General features: G+C 40.6%; 1 protein-coding gene across 1 annotated transcript in view; it reads right to left on the bottom strand.

Annotated features, from left to right (window-relative positions):
- The window catches only part of grm5b (glutamate receptor, metabotropic 5b), a 108,645-nt gene that overhangs the window by 57,644 nt on the left and 23,854 nt on the right, over positions 1 to 27,147 (bottom strand). The window contains exons 5-6 of the mRNA XM_047391714.1: positions 22,093 to 22,167; positions 21,445 to 21,619 (exon numbers count right to left, since the gene is read on the bottom strand). Coding sequence (XP_047247670.1) covers positions 21,445 to 21,619; positions 22,093 to 22,167 — 250 coding nt within the window. The remainder of the gene's footprint in view (positions 1 to 21,444; positions 21,620 to 22,092; positions 22,168 to 27,147) is intronic.

The following is a 27,147-nucleotide window of genomic DNA, read 5'->3' as shown; positions in this document are numbered from 1 at the left end:
CACTTTCCTAAGCTGCTGATAAACAGCTGACCACCCTCATGGCCAATCAGTGAACAGCAGTCACGTCACATGTCGGCCCTGCTCAGCAAGTACCAAAAAAGGCAGTACCGGGCTCAGAAGCCAGTAATGGAAACATTTGCAAAACGTGCCAAATGGAGTGGAGCCAGTCAAAGTAGAGCCCATGGAAAAGAGGCATGACATAGCAATTCAGAAAAAAGAAAATTTCTAGAGTCAAACAGTGGTGGCAATGGGATGGTCTTGGGGCTTTTGCACTTATGCAGCAGGACAATGATCTGAAGCATACAAGCAAGTCTACTTCTTAATGGCTCAAAAGAAAGTTAGTTTTTTTGGTTGCCTAGTCAAAGTCTGGACCTTAATCCGATTAAGATACTGTGGTATGATGTTAAACAGGCCATTCATGCTTGAAAACCCTTCAATTTGGTTGAATTAAAACAATACTGCAAAGAAGAGTGGGCCCGAATTTCTTCACATTGATGCAAAAGATTCAATGCCAGTTATTAAAGACATTTGACAGAAGTTGTTAATGTCAATAGTGGTGCAACCATTTATAAGGATTAGAGAACGATTACTTATTACTGCCTTTTTGTTTTGTATAAATTACATCATCATTTAAAAAGTGCCTTTTGTATTTACTCATTGTATATCTGGCTGATATTAAAATGTGTTTGTTAATCTGAAACAAGTGTGACAAAAAAGCAAAACATCAAGAAATCTGTGTTGAGAACAAGTATTTAATACACTGCCAATTTTGCAGGTTTTCCTAATTGCAAAGCATGTAGAAGTCTTTTATTTATACTACTCAGCTGTGAGTGAAGGAATCTAAAACAAAAACCCAGAAAATCACATTGTGTGATTTTTAAGTAATTAATTTGCATTTTATTGCATTGACATAAGTATTTGATACATGAGAAAAGCAAAACTTAATATTTGGTACAGAAACCTTTGTTTGCAATTACAAATATCAGACGTTTCCTGTTGTTCTTGACGAGGTTTGCACCAACTGCAGCAGGGATTCTGTTCCACTCCTCCATACAGATCCTTCAGGATTTGGGGCTGTCGCTGGGCATTACGGACTTTAAGCGCCCTCCCAAGATTTTCGATTGGATTCAGGTCTGGAGACTGGCTAGGCCACTCCAGGACCTTGAGAGGCTTCCAATGGAGCCACTCCTTATTGCCCTGGCTGTGTGCTTCGGGTCGTTGCTGGAAGACCCAGCCACGACCCATCTTCAGTGCCCTTACTGAGGGTAGGAGGTTGTTGGCTAAGATCTACCGATACATGACCCCATCCATCCTCCTCTCAATATGGTGCAGTCATCCTGTCCCCTTCGCAGAAAAGCATCCCCAAAGAATGATGTTCCCACCTCTATGCTTCACGGGAGGGATGGTGTTCTTGGTGTTGTACTAATCCCTTCTTCCTCCAAACACGATGAGTGGAGATTAGACCAAAAAGCTCGATTTTTGTCTCATCAGACCACATGACCTGATCCCATGACCAGGCCTGGACATGCGCTGGCTTGAGCAGGAGACCTTGTGTGCGCTGCAGGATTATATTCCATAGCGGCATAGTGTGTTACTAATGGTCTTCTTTGAGATTGTGGAAGATATTAAGGGTAAAGTGCATCTAAAACAGCATTTCCTGGAACACACTTCCTGACATATGAAAATACACATCCATCAATAAACAATTTTTTGTAACATAATGATACGCCCGCGGCTTAGATACAGGAGTCAGAGCTATTTCCTACTTTGCACATTGGCAATAATTATACTGGTTGGGCCTTCACACGTGGACACACACACATACTGCTAGTCAGTCTGTTTGACAGGAGGGATTAGTGAGCAGTGCAGTTAATGACCGATAATGAGCATCCAGCTTATCGCCCACAGAATCATGTTTAGATCTGGGAGATTGTGCATATCAGAAAAGTAGCAAAGGGTGGAACAGACACATCTACAATAGATTGACTGTTTCATTGTGATCTTTAATGAATTCTCCACTTCTGATTTGTAAAACATGCCTCGGCTTTATTTTGCTATGCTATCAAACGTAACTAAAGAACTTGATTTGCAAGTAGTATAGCATTATTAGGGGAATGGCACCCATTCCTGATTAATCTAAGCCTACTGTAATATTATCACAAAGCTTTGTCTGTTAAAGATGATTTCAGACCAATGTGGCTTTGACTCAGAAGCTCCCCAAAGAACTACATGCCCTGAATAGGAATTTCCTTGTTGCATTGGTACCACAATTAACAATGCTGATGTAACTTCACAGCAAGACAGCAACTGGGGGATGAGTTTAATACTATGTAATTCCAGGGTCATGTGTTGGCTAATTAAGCTAAACCAAACTCTTTCTGTTCCTTTCTGTTTTTTCGGACACTTGGAAACTTCTGTTTACTGTTTCAACACAACTTATTTTAAGGGCAGATCCCGGTGCTTTATTCTTGCTTCAAACACATTTCTACTAAGTATTGTATGAACCATCAGCATGTAGCTGATGTAGCGACCCCCCCACCCCACCCCCATCATACCGCTTCTTTTCAGATATACCAATAAATGATTCCCTGCTATCATACCTGCAAAAATGATCAAATCTGATAATCCAATTACTTAATTATTTTCTTCAGTTAATAAATGTTAAATAGATGTTTAGAGAATAAATTAAACATAACATTACAACTTAAATCCTTGCACATGATACTCAGAGCTGGATGCTCAGACTAGATTTATAGGGGTCCATTACACGAGAGATGTGTGTCTGATTTGGATTATATTTTTTCTGCACTCACTTCATGTCATTTATTTGTTTTGTATCATTTGCTCAAATGTGAGTTAATCTGATCTTTTCCTATTTCTCACGTAAGCATTGTCACTTCGTCCCTGCCTCCTTCCCATTTGTACACATAAAACATTTTGTACCCCTGGACATTTAACCACTGCACAAACACTTATTTCTGTTTTAGGTTAGGTTTTTTTAAGAATTTGGAGAAAGAAAATAGCAAAATGTTCAAATCTTACTTGATCTCACTTAATATTATGTATTTGTGAATGATTTTCTAAGGATTTCATATTACACACTATCTTCATTGATTGTAGGTCTGGTCCACAAATGGATCCATTATTAAAATGTGAGTAATTTTGAACCTACAGGGGTTGGACAATGAAACTGAAACACCTGATTTTAGACCACAATAATTTATTACTATGGTGTAGGGCCTCCTTTTGTGGCCAATACAGCATCAATTCGTCTTGGGAATGACATATACAAGTCCTGCACAGTGGTCAGAGGGATTTTAAGCCATTCTTCTTGCAGGATAGTGACCAGGTTACTACGTGATACTGGTGGAGGAAAACGTTTCCTGACTCGCTCCTCCAAAACACCCCAAAGTGGCTCAATAATATTTAGATCTGGTGACTGTGCAGGCCATGGGAGATGTTCAACTTCACTTTCATGTTCATCAAACCAATCTTTCACCAGTCTTGCTGTGTGTATTGGTGAATTGCCATCCTGATACACGGCACCGCCTTCAGGATACAATGTTTGAACCATTGGATGCACATGGTCCTCAAGAATGGTTCGGTAGTCCTTGGCAGTGACGCACCCATCTAGCACAAGTATTGGGCCACGGGAATGCCATGATATGGCAACCCAAACCATCACTGATCCACCCCCATGCTTCACTCTGGGCATGCAACAGTCTGGGTGGTACGCTTCTTTGGGGCTTCTCCACACCGTAACTCTCCCGGATGTGGGGAAAACAGTAAAGGTGGACTCATCAGAGAACAATACATGTTTCACATTGTCCACAGCCCAAGATTTGCGCTCCTTGAACCATTGAAACCGACGTTTGGCATTGGCATGATTGACCAAAGGTTTGGCCATAGCAGACCGGTCGTGTATATTGACCCTGTGGAGCTCCCGACGGACAGTTCTGGTGGAAACAGGAGAGTTAAAGTGCACATTTAATTCTGCCATGATTTGGGCAGCCGTGGTTTTATGTTTTTTGGATACAAAAAACATAAAAAAGGGATGTAAGGGATGTTAGCACCCGAACATCCCTTCCAGACAGCTTCCTCTTGCGTCCACAGTTAATCCTGTTGGATGTGGTTCGTCCTTCTTGGTGGTATGCTGACATTACCCTGGATACCGTGGATCTTGATACATCACAAAAACTTGCTGTCTCAGTCAAGACGTGCACCAACAATTTGTCCTCTTTTGAACTCTGGTATGTCACCCATAATGTTGTGTGCATTTCAATTTTTGAGCAAAACTGTGCTCTTACCCTGCTAATTGAACCTTCACACTCTGCTCTTACTAGTGCAATGTGCAATCAATGAAGACTGGATACCAGGCTGGTCCAATTTAGCTATGAAACCTCCTACACTAAATTAACAGGTGTTTCAGTTTCATTGTCCAACCCCTGTAGATAACATAATAACTCAACAGCCTTCTCTCAGTAGATATTATTTATTAGTCTCATCTGAGTAGATTACAGAAAAGTTCTTTAAATCATCTGTTTTCAAACTGGTCAAGTACAAACTGAAACATGGGCTGTATGAAATGTGACAGAATATCAAGTACCGTATTTTCTGCACTATAAGGCGCACTTAAAAACCATTAATTTTCTCAAAAAATGACAGTGCGCCTTGTAATCCGGAGCGCCTTATATATGGATCAATTGGTTAATTGGTTGATCCATACTGGTTGTACACGGCGCTCTGTCAAAATGCTTCAGTACGACTGGTAAACTACAAAGCCGCACCGCTTGCAGCATTACGGCTACCGTAGTCAGGGGTGTCGCCGAAGTAATAGCGGTAAACACCTGTACTGTGCTTACTCCTAGTCCAACACCACTTGTGTGTGTATAACGTTTGAATGTACTGTTGCAGGAATTGCCTGAACTATATGTGATTAGAAGCTCAGTGTGTGGGGTGTATGTTTCGTGTGTGTGTATGGAAGATGTTGACATTACTCCTCCGGACAGAGGTGGCGCTGTGTGCTGCCGTAGCTGAGAATCAAGAGTGAAGGAGTGACGTCGGTATTATTGTGTGTGTGGGGTGGGTAGAGACGGCGACTGGAGCAGCGGTGTATGAGTCTGTAAGCCCTGTGTTTTTACGTGCTGCAAAGTCATTAAAAAGAACCCCGAATCTCGTCAACAACTCAGTGTTTTGATGCTGTTTCTTCATGCTCAACTCAGCAACGTATGAGTGAGGGAGTTAACCCCGAGGAAACTAGTAACTTCGGCCCTGGAGAAAGCGTCTCCCCTGTGTCATCAGACTACGGTCAGGGGACAGAAACAGGAAAGGTTAACAGTACTAACGTTTGATTTAGTGCATCAAACTGTTACGTGTTTACTGAATCAGGGAAAAGTTTCCTTTCACGTTTTAACTAACGTTTGATTTCAACTTCAACATCATAGACTCCAATGCATTCCTAACGTGCGGTTGGCTCTATTCAATAGGATTCTATGTAGAGGAGACCTTACCATGAGAGTGAATGGAGTTATCAGAACGCTGGTTTGTAGTGTATTAATAAAGTTTGACTGACTGACTTATCTGACTGTTTTGTTGACATTCTCTTTAGCACAGCTCCATCTAGTGGATGCATAACGCAACCCCAGTCAAACGTTTGACTGCAGTAGCTTCTATTCTATGCGCCTTATAATCCGGTGCGCCCTATATATGAAAAAAGTTCTAAAATAGGCCATTCATTGAAGGTGCGCCTTATAGTGCTGAAAATACGCTACATGGAATCTGTTGATGATTTAGAATTTTCTACATTTTAAATAAAAAACAACAAAGTTAAATGAAAAGGCAAATTAAAGTAGTTAAAACTGCCACTGGTGGTGGAGGACCCAAATGCAGGCAAAAGGAAGGCAAAGGTGGAGCAAAAATAAAGATGTTTGCAAATACAAAAATAAACTTTAAAAAAAAAGTCAAAAAACAAACCAGGAAAGATGGAGGGAAGACAAAGGAGGGCAAAATTACACAGGAAAGCCTAGATGGCTTGAGCAGATGAAAGAACAATGACAACCACTGACCTTATATACATGGGGAAGAGAGCAAACTGACCTGGTTTGTTAGAGTTGTGATTTAAGATTTGTTTCAGGCAAATTTAACAAAAGACAACGGGGCCAATAAAAATCACAAACTTTTGATTCATTCAAAAATCATTTGATTTCATTTGACAAGCATTTCTAAACTTAACAGACTTTTGCATGATGAGTCTCTAAACTTTAAAATAATGTCATAGTTTCAAAAGATTCCGGATGCATTTTTATGGCTCCCAGCAGAAAATGTAAAAGAGCTTCATTGACTTGTGCCATTCTACTTAAACAGCATAATTTTGCCTGAGAGCTGTTAGCGAGATCTCCCATCATTGCACAAGGACACAGATGGAAGAACATTTATAGCACACAAGTAAACCTCTTGATCCCTTTCTTGCAAACTTCCTCTCTTTTACTCACTATCTCTGTCTTTCCATAATTTTTTATGGCCCACTGTCTCAGTTGTTGCTATGGTAACAAGCTTTGCGGGGGCTGCAATGCAGCACACATCACACCCATGTCTCCGAACTCCCTGAAAGAGAGACAGCATGGGAGACAAATGGATAGGAGGCCTCTACCATGTGTTTGATGGAGTTTGAGGAGTATAAATGTCACTGGACACCCAGGAGAAAATAACTTATCTCAACTTTTAAGCATTGGTCTACTGTTAAGATTGTTGATCAAATAGTTAACAGCTGCAAAGCAGATTTTAGTCCTACACCTCCTTTGGTAGATGCTGCACCTGGCCGACACCTGCATACTGCAGTCTATCTGTGGCTTGAAAGCTAATAATGTAATGTGACACTTTTACCATTTTACCAAATACTTGTAAATTCCAGATTAGCAGCTTTTATGCAACATCTACCTAAACTAAGTAATCTACACAGTTCAAAAGCGATCTTCACAAGTCCTTCTTTACAAGTTCAAGTCAAGTGTTGAATCACTAAAAGTAACATTATCTGAAAATAGAAAGTATGGCATGGCTGCAATCCTGCCAAGAATGGCTTTCCACCTAAACTGACAGGCAAGGAAAAGAAAGCATTAATCAGACAAGCAGCTAGAAGCTGGAGGACCTGCAGAGATTCCCAGCTCAGTTGGGAGAATCTGTTGACAGGACACATATTAGTTAGGCGCTTCCCAATCCTGGCCTTTAGAGAAGAGTGGCAAGAAGGAAGCCATTGGTGAGAGAAAACCATAAGACGTCCTTTCTACACTTTACCACAAGCCATGTAAGGGACACAGCAAACGTGAACCGAACTTGAACTTGGTGAACTACATGGAACATGCCATGTGTAGCAGAAAACTAAAAGCTACAACACCATTACCAAATGCACCTTTCCCATCAAAACAAACAATGTATCAATTCATTTTGCTACATAATGATGAGCTTCTTTAGGTTGATTTATCACATGAAATCCCAGTAAAATTCAAGACAATTTCAGGTTGTCACGTGACTAAATGTGATTAAGTTCGAAAGGGTACATTTAATGTAAGACATCCAGATATTGGTCTGTGTTACACATAAACCAATATCTGGATGTCATAGAAGGGTGCAAACAGTTCAAATGGAAATATGTCGTGAATAGTTTTCCTCGTATCTATTTTTATGCTCTTCACACAAAAGCAGTAGACTGGATTTGCAAAATGGTATCAGACATAAGACTCAGCTGTTCTACTTTCTCAATATTCATATGTTTTCTTTCATTGGAGTTCTGAGGTCATTCCTCAGATGAATAAAAGTTCACAATTATTTTAATTATCTCCAGGCAGAGCTAAATTAAAGACCCATTAATTTCCTGTCTAGTCACTTCAGGAGGTAGCCAAGCAGTTTACAGATAACCTTTCAAATGTGTGATGGATGAAGTGTATTGTGCAGAGTAGACAAAGCATCTGTAAAGGTTATGAAATAAAATATAAAGACAAAAAAGTCAAGTGTCGACATGCAACTGGAGTGAAGCAGGGGCAATGAGCAAAAAATGCAAAGGTTATTTCCTTCTTGCTAGGTTTCTATGAAAGGGACATTTGAGTATCAAACATGAAACAGGAAAATTTATTATGGTGTGTATTACTGTGACAACAACCATTGAAAGGATTATAATGTGTGTAAGGGTGTGTGTGAGTGTATTAATGTGTTTGAGCATGCAGAGCCACTGATGTAACAGTTTAATCCCTCTAGAAAATGAGCAACAGAATGCAATAGAAGGAGCTCAAAACAAACACTGCAAACAATCTGTTGAACCGATCAAGACAAAGACAAATGCAACATTTCAAAGTGAAAGATCTATATTTACTTTGCACTATGTTCTCTTTGCTCTTCATCCCTACTATCACTGTCTGTCTGTCATCTCCTCCCTATACTCTCTAATTCAAAGCACTTTTCCCATTGGAGTGCTGTAAGAGGATATGACCAGTCCCTGGGAGAGCAATAAGAGGATAAATCGTGTGTGTATTTGTGTGTCTCCCCATGTCAAAGTCTGCCTGTATGTACAAATGCATGCACTTTTACAGGTGATGCAAATGTTCAGTTTAAATGCAACCATGTTTTGAGTATAAATATATAGCTCTGTATCTGCATGTTAGAGACTGTTGATAGGTCTACATTATTTGGGTTAAGTGTTATGTGCAGTTTCTTGAGCAGGTCTACATGCCTCCGGGTCTGCCCTACATACTATAAAACCTACTAATTCCCTGTCAAGAGACTCATTGTTCGTTGTTTCATTTTTCTGGAATTTCTCAGTGATTGCCGTGTTGCGAGGGTGAAATCTCTAGGTCTGCACATTGACAATAAAGATAAAATGGTGCAGAAAGGTAGAAGAGCTCAGTGAACTGATTTAGGTAAAAGAAAATTATAAATAAATAATGTGATTGCTTTAATACCAACAGATTAAAAAGAGCTGCTTTCACACTGTTTCCAGTCTTGCCTTGCATGTTGGCATGTTGTTTAAAATGTTTTACATGGGTTTAAATGCGAGAACAAGAACACAAATTTTGGGGAATATCAAAAGTATGTGTGTTTCTTTTAAACTGCTCGTGTTCTGAATACTGCATTTGTATTGGGATCAAAGGTGTAAATCCACAGTGCTTTGCTGCTTCAGAACAGAGCATGTAACATTTTATTTGGCTTCACCACTTTGTTTCATTTATAGCTTTGTTTTATATTTTATATTTTTATAAAAAGATCCGTCATTGAATTTTCAATGATCTATGAGTGCCCCCCAGTGGTCAGATAATTATTAGCTGAAATATTCACAAAGTAGGTAATGATGTCAGTTTTAGGTTCAAGCGTCCAGCATCTGGAGGTGAGTGAATCAGTGCAGACAGCATGGCGTAGCATGGGATTAAGTGGTGTTAATATTGGGTCATTGCTGCAAAACTGGAATCACAGCTGCATTGTTTGTGTAGCTGCAGCACCCATGCAGCAAAATGTTTCAAAGTTTCAAAATCCATGACACCTTGGTTTACCTGGTGGTCAAATTATGTAAACAACACTGCATTGTATCTTCCTTTGCAACTGAAATAAAAGTAAGATTCACAAGAGGGTAACAGGGGTATAACAATTAAAATATCTTTAACTGATGAAAACGTATGTCTTGCAAACATTCTTTTTTTTGTCTTTCAAACTGTCTTATGCGATACATATGTAATTACTTAATTAAAAGCAACCTAACTACCTAATTTTTATGTTGCTAAAAATCTAATAGACACAAATTGTTATGCAGAACCAGTATCAAGTCAGAGCAGCATTAGACCCAACTCAAGCCTCAGAAGTAGTTTGATGTAATCTTATTTCAGAGGACTCAACAACATAGTAATAAGGAGAATACACTGATAGATAGAATCCATTTGCAGGCTCTCAGATGTAATGGAAAAACGATGGGTCTTATAAAAAGCAGAGATATATCTCTAAGGTTAGAGGTTAGAATGACAGATGATGCCATTTGCATTGCTGACAGACATAAAATGTTCAAAGGATCAATCCAGCTTTCTTTTGCTTCAGGGTAAATATTTTTTCCAGTGAAACTGTTTTTCTGGAAATCAAAGACTGTGACTTTAACTGTGATGATACATCAGAAAAAATGTAATATGTTTATGGCTTTAAATTAAAAAAAGAAGAATAAACACATAGCCCCCAATAGTCACATTTTACTTCTGTTAAATTTTGGCTCCACACAATGGTTCAAGCAGTTTTTTATGTCAAGCCCAATTTGGTTAAATTCATTTACCGGTAATTTGTTTTTGGTTCAAACACAATCAGAGCCCTTTTAACAAACTTTGCTGTGATCTGTTAATTTGCAATAATAAATGCGGCTTTATTAGCCTCTTTGAAGTCAAATGGACTCAACATTTCAAACGTACAATAAATAAGTTAACTTATAGACCTGCTAATAGAGAAGTACACCTTGAATAAATTCTAAGGATTTTATCAGCACTTTTTACAATTTTTTAGCTTCACTGGGTTCTACAATTATTTAAATCTAACATCAGCTTTATACAAAACCTACAATTCAGATTCTTTATTAAACTTAGGTTAAATCAAAATAATAAATGAGTGTACAAACTTAAGTACACCCCATGACAAACCTCAGCTCCACAATAGTTTGTGGAAACATTTTAGAAGCAATTTCTAAGCACTACTTGTTTTCTGTATGAGTATTGTTTTCTTTGTTGATGCCTAGTCCCATTTTTCCTAGCCACTCTGCAAAATAGGAAAGAGAAGATAACATGCTATTCACGGGAGATGTGTGTTGTTCTCAAAAGACAGGAATGGCTACAAGAAAGCAGCTACTCATTTAAACTTGCCTAAATCTGCAGTCAAAGCAATGAAAATCTTCAAATACCAAACTTATGACAAACAAGGCTGTATGAAAACCCACATTACACAATGAGAATGATGGTAAGGGAGGTAACCTGTTGTTTGGGAGCCATGTCCCACTATCACAAACCTAAATCTTTGGAGTTTTCTAAATCATGCTGGGGCTTTAACTGGAAACATGATATGTGTTCAAATGAGGCAAACATGGAGCTTTTCAGCAACAAACTCTCCAAGTGAAACTAAGAATGAACATGTAGGAAGCAGCTCACACCCACTGTTTAGTATGGTGGGGGATCTGTGATGATGTGGGCCCTTTCCTATTCCAAAAGCCCCGAAACCTGGTTGGAGTCCATGATATCATAAACTCTTAAAATACCAGGCCCTTAAAAAAAAGCTAGTGGCTTCTGCCAGATAACTGAATACAGTAGGATAGTGAAGCCAAAAATATATTTAAATCAACAAAGAAATGATTCAGCACACCAAAAATCAACCTTCTACCATGGCCATCACAGTCCCCAAATCTAAATCCTTTAGAGATCTGTAGGATGAGCTTAAGGAATGAAATAATAATGGTCTGGATGATTTAGAAAGTCTTTAGTTTCTGTAGGCAAACATGATGTGTCTTTCTGTTTATGGTTTGCTTCTGTTTATTGACTTGGTAGGCTTACCTGAAAGAAAATCAACTGGGTGTAAAGTTAAAAATAAATGTTACACTGCATCACTTAATGAAGATCTATAGTTATATTTCTAAGAGTTAATATAACAAAGATATCAGTCAGTCATTTTCTACCGCTTATTCCATAGTGGGTCATGGGGAAGCCTATCTCCAGCAGTCTATGGGCGAAAGGCAAGGTATACCCTGGACAGGTCGCCAGGGCAACACACATACAACCATACACACACTCATTCATACACCTAAGGGCAATTTAGAGTTACCAATTAACCTAACAGGCATGTTTTTGGACTGTGGGAGGAAGCCAGAGTACCCAGTGAGAACCCAAGCATGCACGGGGAGAACATGCAAACTCCATGCAGAAAGACCCCAGGCTGGGAATCAAACCCAGGACCTTCTTGCTGCAAGGCAACAGTGCTACAAACTGCACCACTGTGCAGCCCCACAAAGATATAATCGATATATTGAAAAATCTCCTCAATAATAACATTAACCGGAATATGCAAGTAAATTGTGATTAATCCTTTGAACCAAGCATTTTCCACCTTCTGCTCTTTTTATTGTTGAAATGTAAAAACCCAGCAAGGTGTTTGTGTCGGTATTTACTATTCTTTAATATTAAACACTTTGCACTTCATTTAGAGAAGCTTCCGCCCCTTTATGGAAAAATCAGAGAGGGGAAAAAAGGCAAAGACATGAAGAGAGAAAAGCAAAGTGTCAAAAAGTCAAGAATGTGCAAAAAGAGAAAAGAAACAGAGGGCAAAAGACAAAGACAGGTACTGGCAGAAAATAGCAGGGAAACACCAGCGAGCTGAATAAAAAAATCTTTGATATATAGGGGAGTTTCAGTTCAACAGCTTTTTGAAGTCAGTCTAGTTTTATTGAGGTTTAAAATGTGAAGACATACACTTCCTGTGAGAGTTCTTTGATATGTGTTTGACACGTTTGACACAGGGGATCAAAGAGATCCAAGATACTTTTATGAAATATTTATTTTATCAAACTCACAGGGAAAAACAGCAATCGTGTAAGACAATAAAACAATTTTCAACACAGCTAATGCCAGAGCAGTGTATCAACCTGTGAAAGACGAAGGGGCTTCGCCTAATAAAGTGATCCAACTGAGCACCTGGATGGGACAAATATTTATTTTTATCATCCTTTAGAAAACCATTTTCCTAAAAGCTAAAACTTTAGAATTCAGGGATTAAAATCTCATCAGCTGGATTACTAAGGCAGTAGTGCCTGGGCCCATTTTGTTGAAACGCCCAAACTTTCAACAGTTTCAATAAACACCCGACATCTATTTTTCAACTTTCCCATATTTTACTTGTGTGCTTTAAAAATAAATTGACACTGACAGTGAAATAAGTACAAAATGCTGAAGTAACTTCTCAAAAGCTGACTCATATATCAAATCAAGTCAAATTTACTTATAAGGCACATTTAAAAAATGTGCAACACAACTCATAAAATACCACAGGGCAATGAAATTACATCATATAAACAAGGCTTAAAAGCCAGTGAATAAAGGCACACTTTCAAACCTGTATAATACTAAAAAACAATCTCACAAACCTTCCACTTTGAGACACTCAGATTTATTGTCCTATTTTTTTTCTAACTGTAAAACTTCAAGGAAACCAAAGCAAAGTGGTGTAAGAAGGTGGACGCTTCTGACCTTGAATAAACAATCATAGGAATTTAATTTATGTATATTTCACACTATTCTAGTCTGACAGAATTCAGGCAGGTGGATTCGATGAGGGAGACAGAGAAAGGGGATGTAATGATATAGCCCTGACAAAGCGGAGAAAGAAAAGAAAAAAGATGAAGATGAGCTGCTTAGGAAGGTCAATAATAAACAATAAGCAGACTTAATCATATTGTTAGCAAGTGTGTTTTCAGCCATTTATTCATTTAGTATAAGGCACTGTCAACAATCACAAACATAACCCTTTTAGGGATCCAGCCATGCAGACTTACCCACGCATGCACAAACCCATTCACATAAACACATGCGCATGCGCCGCATGTAGTATCATCCCTGCTGCTCTGCTGGATTCATCCAAATATGGTTGAGGATATTTCCATGGCAACAGCAGACAGAAGGGCTGCAGACTTATGATGATCTACAGAGAGAGTATGCTTGACTTCTGATTCAAACTACTCGTTTTTTCGATTCATTCATCAGTGCAGTTATTTTTTCAGCAAAGAGTTACTATATGCAAAAGTTGGTTACATTCTGGCTGCCATGGCAATTCATTCACACTGCTTACATTCCAGGAAAACCTATGACCCACTGTTTTTAAGCCATTCTCTAATCGAATCTTTGTTTTATAACCAATGCTGTTTTTTCTTCCTTTTTTTTTGTTAATGTCAATGTTATGTACTGCATAGATTACATCAGTATGAAATGTGATGCAGCGCTGGTGTAAATCAGAAATAAAAACAGATGATAAATAGCAGTAATAGCAGAAGACATACACCAACAGGTCAGGGGTTGCAGACTGGGCTTGGGAGCGACACATATATCACATTGTAACAACAGACCAGACCATAAAAGAAAATGATGTCTCTGTTATGTCACCACATAGGTCACTGCTATTATCACGAACTGCTCTGCATCTCATGGATGGCTAAAAGATATGGGTGGAAGAGACACAGAAGCTGAAAATAATCAGTAAGACCTCAATGTTCAGTAAGTGAATGACTTTTTACTTAAAGGAAAAATAAAGGTAGTTACCCCTAATTTACCCCTACTCAACAGAAGGCCAGTTTGTGTTCTCAAAAACCATGCATGTTAATGTTTTTAAAGACCAGGCTGAGTCCTATGTGCTAATGGTTATATATCTCAACCCAACCACTTATCAATGAATATGCAGCCCTTTGGCACCACAAGGAATTATAGGACTAAAACAATCAATATTCTGGAGAAAAAAAGTGTGAATGTGTGTCTGCACTGCTGAGAGTGCATATAGGTCTTCTGGTGATGTGTTAGCCCAGTTCTTTATTGAAATATGCATAATTTATTTAACCAGCTGTATGGGGGAAATTAATCCACATGCAACAATTTGCAACACTGTTAATAAATAAGCATTGTTACCAAACCAAATACTAATGTCAAAGTAGAAGATTTTTAGAAAAATTCAGAACATGCTTATAACCCTAGATATGTGCAAATAAAGGGGGCCAGAGATTTTTTTACAGCATTACAATTTGTACATAATACAGTGTCCAAAGGTATTTGACCCCTTGCATATTTCTTCTGTAAAGATAACGTGAGGTAACTGCATTAAGTAGTTTTAAAATGATACTTTCATTTATTAAGAAAAAAGAAAGTACACAAACCAATTTGTATTTAGTTAAGAACCAAGAACTGTCGTGGGATCTCTGATTTATTGTTAAGCATTCTGGTCATTGCCATTGCTTTAAACATTATTTGCTTGTATGCCTGCATTACTATGCTTGAAGCAGACATCTCTAAATAGATTACATCAGTCAAATACCATTAAGTCTAACAGGGTTTAAATTCTGTTCCTTTAAAACAGATTCATGCAGGGAGTGCAGAAAAGTACAATGTGATCTCAGTGCTTCCAATAAGGGCCAAGCTACAGAACTGACTGGCCAGACAATTTTCAGATATTGTTAAACGCTCACAAACAAAAGTCATCAAGTATTTTCAAACTATCTATCCAAGGAAGTGGAATAATCAGCTTCATCATCATCTGTATTCTCCTTTGGTAATGCAATTATCTGGTGCAAAAAGAGCGTCTGCCCAGCTGGCTTAATCAGAACCTCACTCTGCAGACCCCCAGTGAGCGGAGTACCCACCCATGACCGTCTCTAATTTGTAACTGCAGTGCGTTTATGATATAGATGCTAATGGAGGCTGATATTCAATTAACCGGGCTGAATCAAAACCGACTGGCCAGACACAGGGGACCAAAAGACATAAAGTAAAAACTCTTCATTCCAAGGAAAAGTTAAGCTCTATTTTTAGCAAATGAAATGCCAAATTGTTGAAAAGCTTCAGTAGGTTTTAATGACGTTTTAACTAATTAAAGTAGTTCTGAAGTTAAACAAGTGTGTTAAATCTTTGACGGGGTTCCACTGCTTCAAGAATTTGCCATGTGAATAAAATGTTGTTTAACAAGTTAATCGGATTCTGACACTAAGATATCAAGAAGCATTTACGAGACTTTAGTTCCAGAACAATCAATATTAGCATTTACCTTGGTATGTAAGTGAGAACACAAAGCCTTGGGTGAGTTTTAGATGTCAGGTGAGCAAAGATGCTACAACAACTTTAGATCCTGACAGAACAGCAGAGAAGGGAACTGAAGCCCAATGTAAAAAATCCACCCAACCCGGCCAAAGATTTTACCTCTCCAGTTTTCCAGTCTTGACTTGAAGTCTTGAAGTTTGCTCATAACAGACCTGGATAGTCGGTTGAATCAGTACCGTGCAACTTTTTTTTTTATTTGCCAGCTCTTCCCCCCAACACTGAAACCAGTCACAGACATCTCACATGTGAAGTTAGGAGTGCCTCAGCAGGTGGTTTCATACTTTTTCGGCCTTTATTAATTGACCTTTATTAATTTGGGAGACAAAATTATGCAGAACAATAATTTCGCAGAAATATGTTGTCTAATTGCAAGACAACATATCTATTGCGGTCAGGGGCTTTACCTTGGTTGCCGGAGGAAGACGATGACTAGGGTGCTGGTGATGAGGAGAGGAATGAGTGAGATGAGTGAGATGATAGTTTTCATCATGCTGGTGATGACAACACAAATGATGCGGGCCACGATGATTGAAACACACAGCACTGATCTCTGGGGGAGAAGTAGAATTGAAAAGAATCATGTTTTTGGTATTTTTATGGTAATCACAGGCTACAATTCCCATTCTATCAAAGATCTGTTTTGTTCTCTACAAATTGGGTGATAAAAGGTGTTGAACTCATTCATCCTATGTTAATTAACAGTTGGCATGACAACAAAAGCTGAAGCTGGTATAGTGCAGCTTTTATAAACATATCCACAGATTAACATGAAATAAATGCTCTTTTGCTAAGAAATTAAAGGAGGAACATTTCTGAGTGAGACCAAAGCATTATATGCAATTCACTTCTGAAACAACCCAGTATGTGTCTTTTACATATAAAGGCATGCACACATGCTAAAAGTGTGCAAATCAGAGTTTGTACATCTGTCAAATTCTCAAACTACAAGCAAAGACAGATCTACCCTTAAAAAAGAGCTATTGAGCAAATTGCATCTCAAAACCAAGAGGAAAAGTGAAATGTTAGTCTTGCACTGCCATCTGCTTCAAAGGAAAAGGTGTCAACAGGAGCAACATGTAAGTTTATTGAAGACTGCGGCTGTATTTGTTGAAATTATATCTATTGCTGTTCAGAAAAATGGACACTGCACGATATACAGCATCTTCGAGTGGGTTGAGCTTACTATAACACAGGTGTTATTTTACTCTACTTTAAAGCTCCTGAGATTTTAAGCGTATGAATGGCATTGCTTTTAAATATGTGTTGGGCTGGAATTCAGTATCAGCAAACGCCTATATCTTAAATGACAGAGACTGCAGGACAGTTTATTGTATTTGCATAGTAAATCTAATGCAGAAGTAAGGGAGATCATGCACAGAAGTACAAAACTCGTACTTCCGCTTTATCCGGGACCGGGTCGTGGGGGCAGCAGACTCAGCAGAGACACCCAGACGTCCCTCTATCCAGACACCTACTCCAGCTCCTCCGGGGGGTGCCCAAGGCGTTCCCAGGCCAGCCGAGAGATATAGTCCCTCCAGCGTGTCCTGGGCTGTTCATGGCCATAGGTGAGGGTAGGAACGTAGACCGACCTGTAAATCGAGAGCTTCGCTTTTCGGCTCAACTCTCTCTTCACCACAGCGGACAGGCACAGTGACCCCATTACTGTGGCAGCCGCACTGATCCATCTGTCGATCTCCTGCTCCATTCTTCCCTCACTCGTAAACAAGACCCCGGGATACTTAAACTCCTCCACTTGAGGCAGGAACTCCCCTCCAACCTGAAGAGGGCAAGCTACCCTTTTCCGGTCGGGAACCATGGCATCGGACTTGGAGGAGCTGATCTTCATCCCAGCCGCTTCACACTCAGCTGCGAACCGCCCCAACGCATGTTGTAGGTCTTGGCTAGAGGGAGCCAGCAGGACCACGTCATTCAAAAGAAGAGACGAAATCCACTGGTCCCCAAACCAGCCCCCTCCGGCCGTTGGCTGCACCTAGAAATCCTGTCTATAAAAGTTATGAACAGGACCGGTGACAAAGGCCAGCCCTGCCTGAGTCCAACATGCACCGGGAACAGGTCCGACTTAGTGCCGGCGATGCCGACCAAACTCCTGATCCGCTTGAACAGAGACCGGATGGCCCCTTATAAAAGGCCCCCCGATTCCATACTTCTGGAGCACCCCCCACAGGGCACCACGAGGGACACAGTCGGATGCTTTCTCCAGGTCCACAAAACACATGTGGACCGGTTATATCAAGGGGAAGTCCAATAACGAAACACCACTCGGATTCAGATTGGGGAGGCCATTCCTCCCGATCACACCTCTCCAGGTGTCAGTGTCGTTTCCCACGTGGGCGCTGAATAATGGAGTCCCCGGGAGAGGCACTATCCAGCACCCCCGACAGGGATGCCAGGAAGGCCAGGTACTCCACATTACCGCCCGGCCCGTAGGCCGAAACGATAGTCAGAGACCTGTCCCCAACCCGAAGGTGCAGGGATGCGACCCTCTCATCCACTGGGGTAAACCCCAACACAAGATGGCTGAGCTGGGAGGCAACAAGCAAACCCAGCCCAGCCCGCCGCCTCTCCCCGTGGGCCACTCCAGAGTAGAAGTGAGTCCAGGTCCTCTCGAGGAGATGGGTTCCAGAGCCCACGCTGTGCGTGGAGGTGAGCCCAGGCTTCTTCCCCCCCAGTGAAGTGACATTCCACGTCCCTAGAGGATTGGGCGGTAGACGAAGGTGGAGACCTCGGCGACCCAATCCCCAGATGCTTAGGCTGGCTCTGTTATGGAGTGACATTTTGGACTTTGTGGGTTCTTGTGATGGTTTATTTTGTAATTTAGATTCTCCTTATGGCTCTTTGTTTATTTCTTAGGTTGTTGTTTCTATGTTCTCCTCTAGTTTATTTGTTTACTTTAGTTCATAGTTATTCTAGTTCTTTATTTCCTCCTCTGATTTATTCTCTTGCTTAGTTTGTGTTTTCTGTTGTTTATTTAGTCCTTTCACTCCGCAGCAGTGCCTGAGCTCATCACGCCCGCAGCAGCAGCAGCGCCTGAGCTCGTCATGCCCTCTGCTGTTCTCCAGCCGCCGGTGCAGCCTCCAGTCCCGAGTTGGATTGAAGCCGGGCTGGAGGGTTTGAAGAGGAAACATATGAAGAATCGTTGTTGTAAATCCGTGCTCCATCTAATGGATCACCCAGAGGATCTGGATCTAGTGCACTCTTTACTTCAGGCTAAGTTTCTTGCTGTGGGATGGCTAGACGCTCCAGCTCTGCTGGAGGTCCCTTCGACCCTCTTCTCGTGGCCGTTAAGGCAGCCAAGCCTCTGGACTCACAGTACTTAGCCAAGCCGCTGGACTCACAGCATGCAGCCAAGCCACTGGACTCACAGCATGCAGCCAAGCCGCTGGACTCACAGCATGCAGCCAAGCCGCTGGACTCCCAGCATGCAGCCAAGCCGCTGGACTCACAGCATGCAGCCAAGCCGCTGGGCTCACAGCATTCAGCCAAGCCGTTGGACTCACAGCATGCAGCCGGGTCTACAGAGCCTCAGCGTGCCGCCGCCGGGTCTACAGAGCCTCAGCCGGCCGCCGCCTGGTCTACAGAGCCTCGTCACGACACGGAGGAGCCTGTGGGTGGGCTGCTTTCACTTCCACACCATGCTTCGGAGGAGTCCGTGGTCGGGTTACCTTCACGACCTGGTCCAGAGCACCTGCTCAGTTTCCTCTGGGGGGTGCTACTGGAAATACTGACTGACTATGTTCCAGGTACCACTGACTCTTTGCCTGACGCACTGCAGCCTGACTCTTTGCCTGACACACTGCAGCTCGACTCTAAGCCTGGGTACACACCGGACGCCAGGGCCAAGTCTTCAGGGTTTCTGCCTTGGTCCAAGCCGGACGCCAGGTCCAAGTCTCTGAGGATCTCGCCACGTTGTAGATTGCCTGACTCCACGCTTCATGGGTTTGCCTGGCATCTCCACTGCCAGACTCCAGGCAGCCTGCTTCCTCGCCGCAGGCCTCCGAGGCGGCTGCTTCCTCGCCGCAGGCCTCCAAGGCGCCTGCTTCCTCGCCGCAGGTCTCCGAGGCGCCTGCTTCCTCGCCGCAGGTCTCCGAGGCGCCTGCTTCCTCGCCGCAGGTCTCCGAGGCGCCTGCTTCCTCGCCGCAGGTCTCCGAGGCGCCTGCTTCCGAGGCGCAGGTCTCCGAGGCGCGTGCTTCCTCGCCACTGGCCTCCGAGACGCCTGCCTCTTCGTTGGCTCCTCCGCTGCAGGCCTCCGGATCATCGGCCTCATCACTGGCTACGTCGCTGCAGGCCTCCAGAACACCGGCTTCTTCGTCACTGGCTTCGACGCTGCCGGCCTCCTGACCATCGACCACTTCGCTGGCTACTTCATCGTCGCAGGCCTCCAGATCATCAGCTACTTCGCCGTTGGCTTCGTCGTCGCAGGCCTCTGGATCATCATCTCCTTCGCCGTTGGCTTCGTCGTCGCAGGCCCCTGATCATCGGCCTCCTGGATTTTGTTTTCGTCCGTGAGATTATGGACTTTGGTTTTGTTGTTTTTGTTTATTGGGAGTTATTTTTGTTTTGGACTCTGGCCCTCCTCCCAAGGCCTCCCTCCGCCCACCCTGGGTAGGTTGTTTTGTGTTTCGGACTCTTGCCCTCCTTCCAAGGCCTCCCTCCGCCCACCCTGGGTGGGTTGTTTTGCTTTTAACTTTTGTTAGTTCCCAGAGGTCGTCTGGAATCCGACCTTGAGGGGGGGGGTTATGTCATGGAGTGACATTTTGGACTTTGTGGGTTCTTGTGATGGTTTATTTTGTAATTTAGATTCTCCTTATGGCTCTTTGTTTATTTCTTAGGTTGTTGTTTATATGTTCCCCTCTAGTTTCTCTGTTTACTTTAGTTCGTAGTTATTCTAGTTCTTTATTTCCTCCTCTGATTTATTCTCTTGCTTAGTTTGTGTTTTCCGTTGGTTATTTAGTCCTTTCACTCTTCCTCAGCCTTTGTATTTGTTTCACCTGTTCCTGTTGCTTCCCTGCCTCCTTGTCGCAGCTGTTCTCAGGTCCCTTGATTACCTGCCTTTGTCTTTCCCCAGTATATTAGTTGGTTTGGTGTCTGTTCGTTGCTGGTTCCCTGTGTTCGTCATTACCCCTTTCCCTACCATGACTATGCTTTGTTTATGCTTCGCTTGGAGACTTATGCTACGTTTTGTCATAGTACCTGCAGTGTTTTGTAAGTTTTGGATTTTGACTCTGATTCATACCTGCAGTGTTTTGTTACGTTTTTTTGAAATAAACTAAGATGCGGCTGCCAAGCTCTTGTCTGCATTTTGGTCCGACTCAAGATCCCCCCTCGACAGGCTCTAGGGATGTGGAATGGAAGTACAAAACATGAAGCAATTTGTATTGCTTTGTGAATTCCCCTCAAATTCTTTTTAGATCGGTTCTTTGATGTCGGTATTGCTTCTGTGGCAGAGTTAGTTTTTTGTGTGTGGGTTTCATTTGGTTTATTTCTTGTGGACTTTGTATGGGTTGAGCAGGACATGTTTTTTTTCGAAGAACTACGGCAAATCGAACACAACAGCAAATTGCTTTAAAGCCAAACTGACCTGCCAATGAGGAGAAACTCTCCAACCAGCCTCTGGCGTCTCATAGCCATGAGGATGTTGCGAACGGTCATGCCTTCACAAAAACATGCCACTACTCTGGCCTTGGGCAGGTGCGCCCTCAGTCTCTCCAGCAGACGATCAAAGCTTTGCTGTCCGGCATTGCTCCAGATTTTACCTTTGGGAAAACGTGTGAGAATGTAATAAGTCGATGGCCCTCATGATGTGCAAAGACTTCCAAAGACTTCTGAGCATTTTTGGTCCCACAATCTTCTTTTCCTGCTGAACCACCTGACATACATATGAAGTGGTGAACAAAACTCTTGTTCTAATATGTGACTTATAATAAGGTGCACATTTATTTGTTAGTGTATGTCTACTGCAGGTGGTACAAAATAATATTCTAGTTTATTAGTGTTGACCAAATTAAGCATAAGAGGTAGCAAATAGACAAAAACAAAAACAGAAGTGCTCTTTCATATGCAAAAACAGCACTTAGTGGGAGTGAAAACTCTCGTAGGTGTACTTTCCTTAATCATCTTATAATAAACAATTAATTTAACATTTCAAACAATTTCCACTTATTTAAATTATGTGAATACTTGTACTTCTTATATTTTCTGTGGTTATTTTGACCTCCGTCATCCTTACCTGAGTGAGCAATACAGATGCCCTCCTTGGCCACCATGTCTTTGAATGCTTCCATCCCGCTTTCACCATAGTTCCCTGGAAAAGTCATAGAAAAGGACAGTTGACAAGGTTTTAGTTATGTGATCAGATTTACCACAAACCTTTTTTATTATTATTCTAAATGGCATGCCAAAGGTAGAGCATGATTCTGAAGTAAAAGGAAAAGGATACATGGTTTTTAAGGTTTTAAAATGAAAATAAAAGCACAACAGGTGTGACCTGCATACATATTGAGCTATCGTAGTCAACCCTTTGGTACAACCAACTTTAGTTGCAATTATATCTGCAAGTCTTTTAAAGGTGTTTCTCTAGCAACTTTGCAAATCTAGAGCCTTATTTTTCTAATGCATCATTGCAAAATAGCTCAGTCAGACTGGATGGAGAGCATCTGTAAATGTAAATTGCCAAGTCTTACCAAATATTCCTTTCTAGATTTAGATCTAATTTTAACTGGTTGATTCTAACACATAAATATGCTTTGATCAAGATCATTTCATTGCTGCTTTGACTTTATGTTTATGGTTGTTGATCTGATAGAATGAGAATTCTTAGTCATTTGCAGCCTCTAACCAGTTGTCTTCAAGGATTGCCTCATATTTCGCTCCAACCATCCGCCATTTAACTCTAACCAGCTTCCTTGCTCATGCTGAATAATATCACACCCACAACATGATACTGCCACCACCATGTTTGACAGTGGGGATGGTGTGTTTGGTGTTTGTTTCTGCCACACGGAATGCTGTGCATATAGACCAAAAAGTTCAAACTGGGTCATATCTGACCAGAGCACCTACTTTCACATGTTTGCTGTGACCCATGGCTCGTCATAAACTATAAACAAGACATCTTATTGGTTTCTTCCTTCCTTTTTTCTTGTTACTTTTTCATATATGCAAGATTTTTGTGGTGTGCAACTAATCGTTGTAATGAACAGAATCTCTCAGCTGTGTTTGCAACAGGCTTCTTGGCTGCCTTTCTGATTAATGCCCAGTTTGCCTATTCAAGTTGATGGATAACTCATGGTAGGTTTGCAGTTGTGCTATACCCTTTCCATTTAAGATAATGGACTGAACTGTGCTCTGTGAGATGCTAACTAGGTGACATTGAATGTAAATGGTTAGACTGGACTTTATTGAGGGGCATCAGGGTACAGGGGGGTGAGTGTGAATGCATGCATTCTAATTTGTAATTGTACAAATTTGAAAAAAATACTTTGTGTTGTTCAACTACATAAATAAAATACATTGAAATGTGTGGTGTAAATGTGAAAAGAATAGGAAAGATTCAAGAGGTATGAATGGCAGTTTATACTGACTACAGTAACCTGCCTTCTTCTGGACCAGCCTCAGCAACTTGACTTTATGCCAATGAAAGCATATCCCCACCGTGGCTCCTCTTTCTTTGCCAGAGAAAGTGGGTGACCTGAAATTTATGCTAATGAGGGGTTGTGCATACTGGCAACAAATGTGATAGGATTCCCCTCTCCAGCTTCTAATTCTCCCCACTTTTATCTCCCTCCATTCTTTGTCATGATTGAAGAAAATATCAAAGCTCTAAAATCTATCTTTGTTTTTAAATGTCTGACATGTTTACTGTGTATTATTTAACACTAAAGGGTCTCTAACTGTGTATAACTGATCTGTGTTCTACATAAATTGTCATTTTTAAAAAAAGGAAAAAATAGATTAAAAGATAGAGATAAAAAAGGAAGGGAATACCTGGATCATAAAGTGAAAAAGAGCACACAGAGAAGACAAGTAAACAGTGGGAAATAAAACAGACAAAGGCAGCCGATCCCAAACCACCACACAGCTCACAGTGTGAGTAGTTAGACCAATGATGAGGGTGGTGGAGTGAAGTGTAAAGTCCTGTAATTAGTGTCTCAGTGAGAGGAGTGGGAGACAGATGGTACAGACCATCCTTCCCATGTGCACTTACAGACATACACACACATTCTCACGCACACATTCATTCTGGCACAATAATCCCAATCTATAAAGCCTGTAACCTACTTCACTCTGGAGTCAGGATTCATGTGGAAGACCTGTTTCTCTTACTGCAAAAGAGCTTGGCACAACATTCTTCTGTTTCTGTCTCTTAAATAGGATGGCTTGGGGCTATTAAATATTGCTATCACACTGTTCCCCAAATACACTGAGCACACATATATGATATCCATTCATCAGTCAGATAGGTCAGAACCACACAGAAGACAGTACGGGGCACACAGCCCCATCTTTCCAACTACTGCATCAAAAATGTACACCATTTGTGGGCTTCCATCCATGAAACCCACATTTTTCAATTGGATCCCAAAAAGGGCATTTTCACATTACCATTTCCCATAGTAATGTCATGTCCTAATAGTCTACCTACTGTTTGTAATTTTGTCTGCCGAAACCAAGTGACTTGCATATCCACTTTTTAAAAGTTGTAGTCTATTTTTGTTGCCATTCACAGTTCTGCAGCTCCCTGTGTGTCGTGTCAAGGGACCTGTCCCCATGTGCTGTACTCAGATATCCCCAGACAGCTCTCAGATTGTGTGGGGAAAAATGTCCTGTTGATGTCAGAGAGGAATGAGCAGACTGGTTTGAGACAGTAGAAAGGCAGCAGTAGCTCTTATAACCTCTCATTATAAACAAAGTATGCAGAATACTGTCTATTAATGCATACAGTGTCCTTGAAGCAGATGGTCTATGCCGCTATGATTTCTATGAGAATAAGACTCGTACAGACAGTGGCTTGGCTTTTAAAGTTAAGTAAAGAGTTAAGTTTCTCCAGTAAAACATTTTACTGTTGCATAGTGGATTATACTGTATAATTGTATCAACCCTTTAATTTAAATTATTATTTATCTCTTGTAATCCCAATTCAACATGTTAAATTGGAAATATAACAACTGGTATTTTCACTGGAAATGGGATATATTGGTGTTAATTATTTAATAAGAATTAAGATTTAAGTAGTATACCAAGAAGATTAGCATAAAGGAGCAAAAACAACAACTAACCTAATGCTGTGTTAGTACATCAGAAGCCAACTTATTACCTGCACAGCATAATTCTGTGCTATTATTTATAATAAGCTGTAGCATTTGAAGCCAAACCACCAATTCTCTATAATGTCTTTCTTATTCAGTTTAAGTTTTACTTGTGTAAAACATGTTCAACAAACAAGTGTTACTGTAAATGGTCACTGTCATATTTGTGAAAAAATAGCCTCTCATGGAAGATATTTATCTATTTCACACAAGTTGTGTTTTTTTTTTTATCACATTACAAAAGTTTTTTAAAAAAACAACTGAGATCACACAATCCCAGCTTCACCCCATTATAGCCCTTCCTCACTGATATGTCTTTGTTTCATTCCTAATTTAAAGCTTGAGGCAGGAGTGTGAGATCTGAGTCCAACTCCAAATTTTGAAAAAAACATAGAAAATACATGAGTAACATTTCCTCATGTGTCTTCCTGTCTCATGTAATTAATTACCATTGAGTTATTTTATATTTTTTGGTATAGCCTAAAATTCTAAATTGCACAATTACACACAATTAAATGCAAAAGTATTTTGTTCTTAAGGGTCCAGCTCTCACATAAACCTTCTTCTCTCTCACATCTGATTACATTTTCTTTCCTACAAACCGGCTTAGGTACAAAAATAAAAGCAACATATAGGATACAGAGACGAGTCTGTGTTTTAAGGCCTTCAATTCCTCCTCTCCCTGTAATCTATCTTGAAATCCTTTTCCATTATCATACAGCCCCACTCTTGTTACCCTTTCCCCCCCCCCTCCATTCCCATTTTCTGTTTCCCCACTCCATCCTGTCAGAGGCTGACTCTTAGAGAAAACATGTAGTGGATTTTTTTTACTGCATTAAGGGCCTCCCCTTTCTCGCATTCTTCTTGATCTTTCTCCTTCTCCCAGATTTTCTTAAATCCTTCATCACATCTGTCAAGGTGTCGATGTGGGAAACCGTCAAAGTTTTCTCAGACGTGCACAAATTTGCAAAGTTATTAATATACATGTGCATCTCAATAAATTGGAATATCATAGAAACGTTCATTTCAGTAATTCAGTTTAAAAAAATAAATATAAATTCATTAAACATTAAAGGACATATTTCAAGCTCTTAATGTCATTCTGATGATTATTAGGCTGATCACCTCCATGCCACGCTGCACTGATGCAATAATCAATGCAAAAGAAGGTCCACCCAGGTACTGACTACAGATATTGTACAGTACTTACTTTTCAATATGTAATTCTGTAATAAAAATCCTTCTTTAATTGGGCTTATATACTATACTATACTACACTATACTACACTATACTAAACTATACTATACTATACTATACTATACTATACTATACTATACTATACTATACTATACTATACTATACTATACTATACTATACTATACTATACTATACTATACTATACTATACTATACTATACTAACTGTCAGAGACACTAAATTTTTCTTGTAAGTTTCATTCTGTGTGTAATAATTCTATATAATAAGTGGATTTAAATTTTGAACTGAATTACTAAAATAAATCAACTCTTCTGTTCTAATCCATTGAGATGCATCTGGATGTAAACCGAAATCTGGCAAAATTACATAAACATTCACAGTGTTTACAGAAGGTGGCATTGGGAATTTTATAAATGCTAATTGGACTGAATTTATACAGTGTTTTTCCAGTCTTACTGATTACCCAAAGTGCTACCCAATTGCAGTCAATAATGCACTCAATAATGCGCACACACTCGTACGAAGATATGCAGATCTGTAGTTAACTTTTGGTTAAGTGCTTTGCCCAGGGGCACATCGACGTGTGACAAGGAGAGACTTGAATCGAACCCACAACCTTCCAATTGCAAGACAACTAGCCAACCCACTGAACCCCAGTTGCCCCTAGATGGAGCACTTATCATACATTAATCCAAGATGGCTGGAAACCCTTTACATATGTTAACAGAGCTGAACTAATGTGTGTTGATCTATTCTTG

The sequence above is a fragment of the Girardinichthys multiradiatus genome, chromosome 18 (genome assembly GCF_021462225.1).
Source record: "Girardinichthys multiradiatus isolate DD_20200921_A chromosome 18, DD_fGirMul_XY1, whole genome shotgun sequence".
In the NCBI taxonomy this organism is placed as follows: Eukaryota; Metazoa; Chordata; class Actinopteri; order Cyprinodontiformes; family Goodeidae; genus Girardinichthys; species Girardinichthys multiradiatus.
This window is presented reverse-complemented; position numbering and strand designations above follow the sequence as displayed.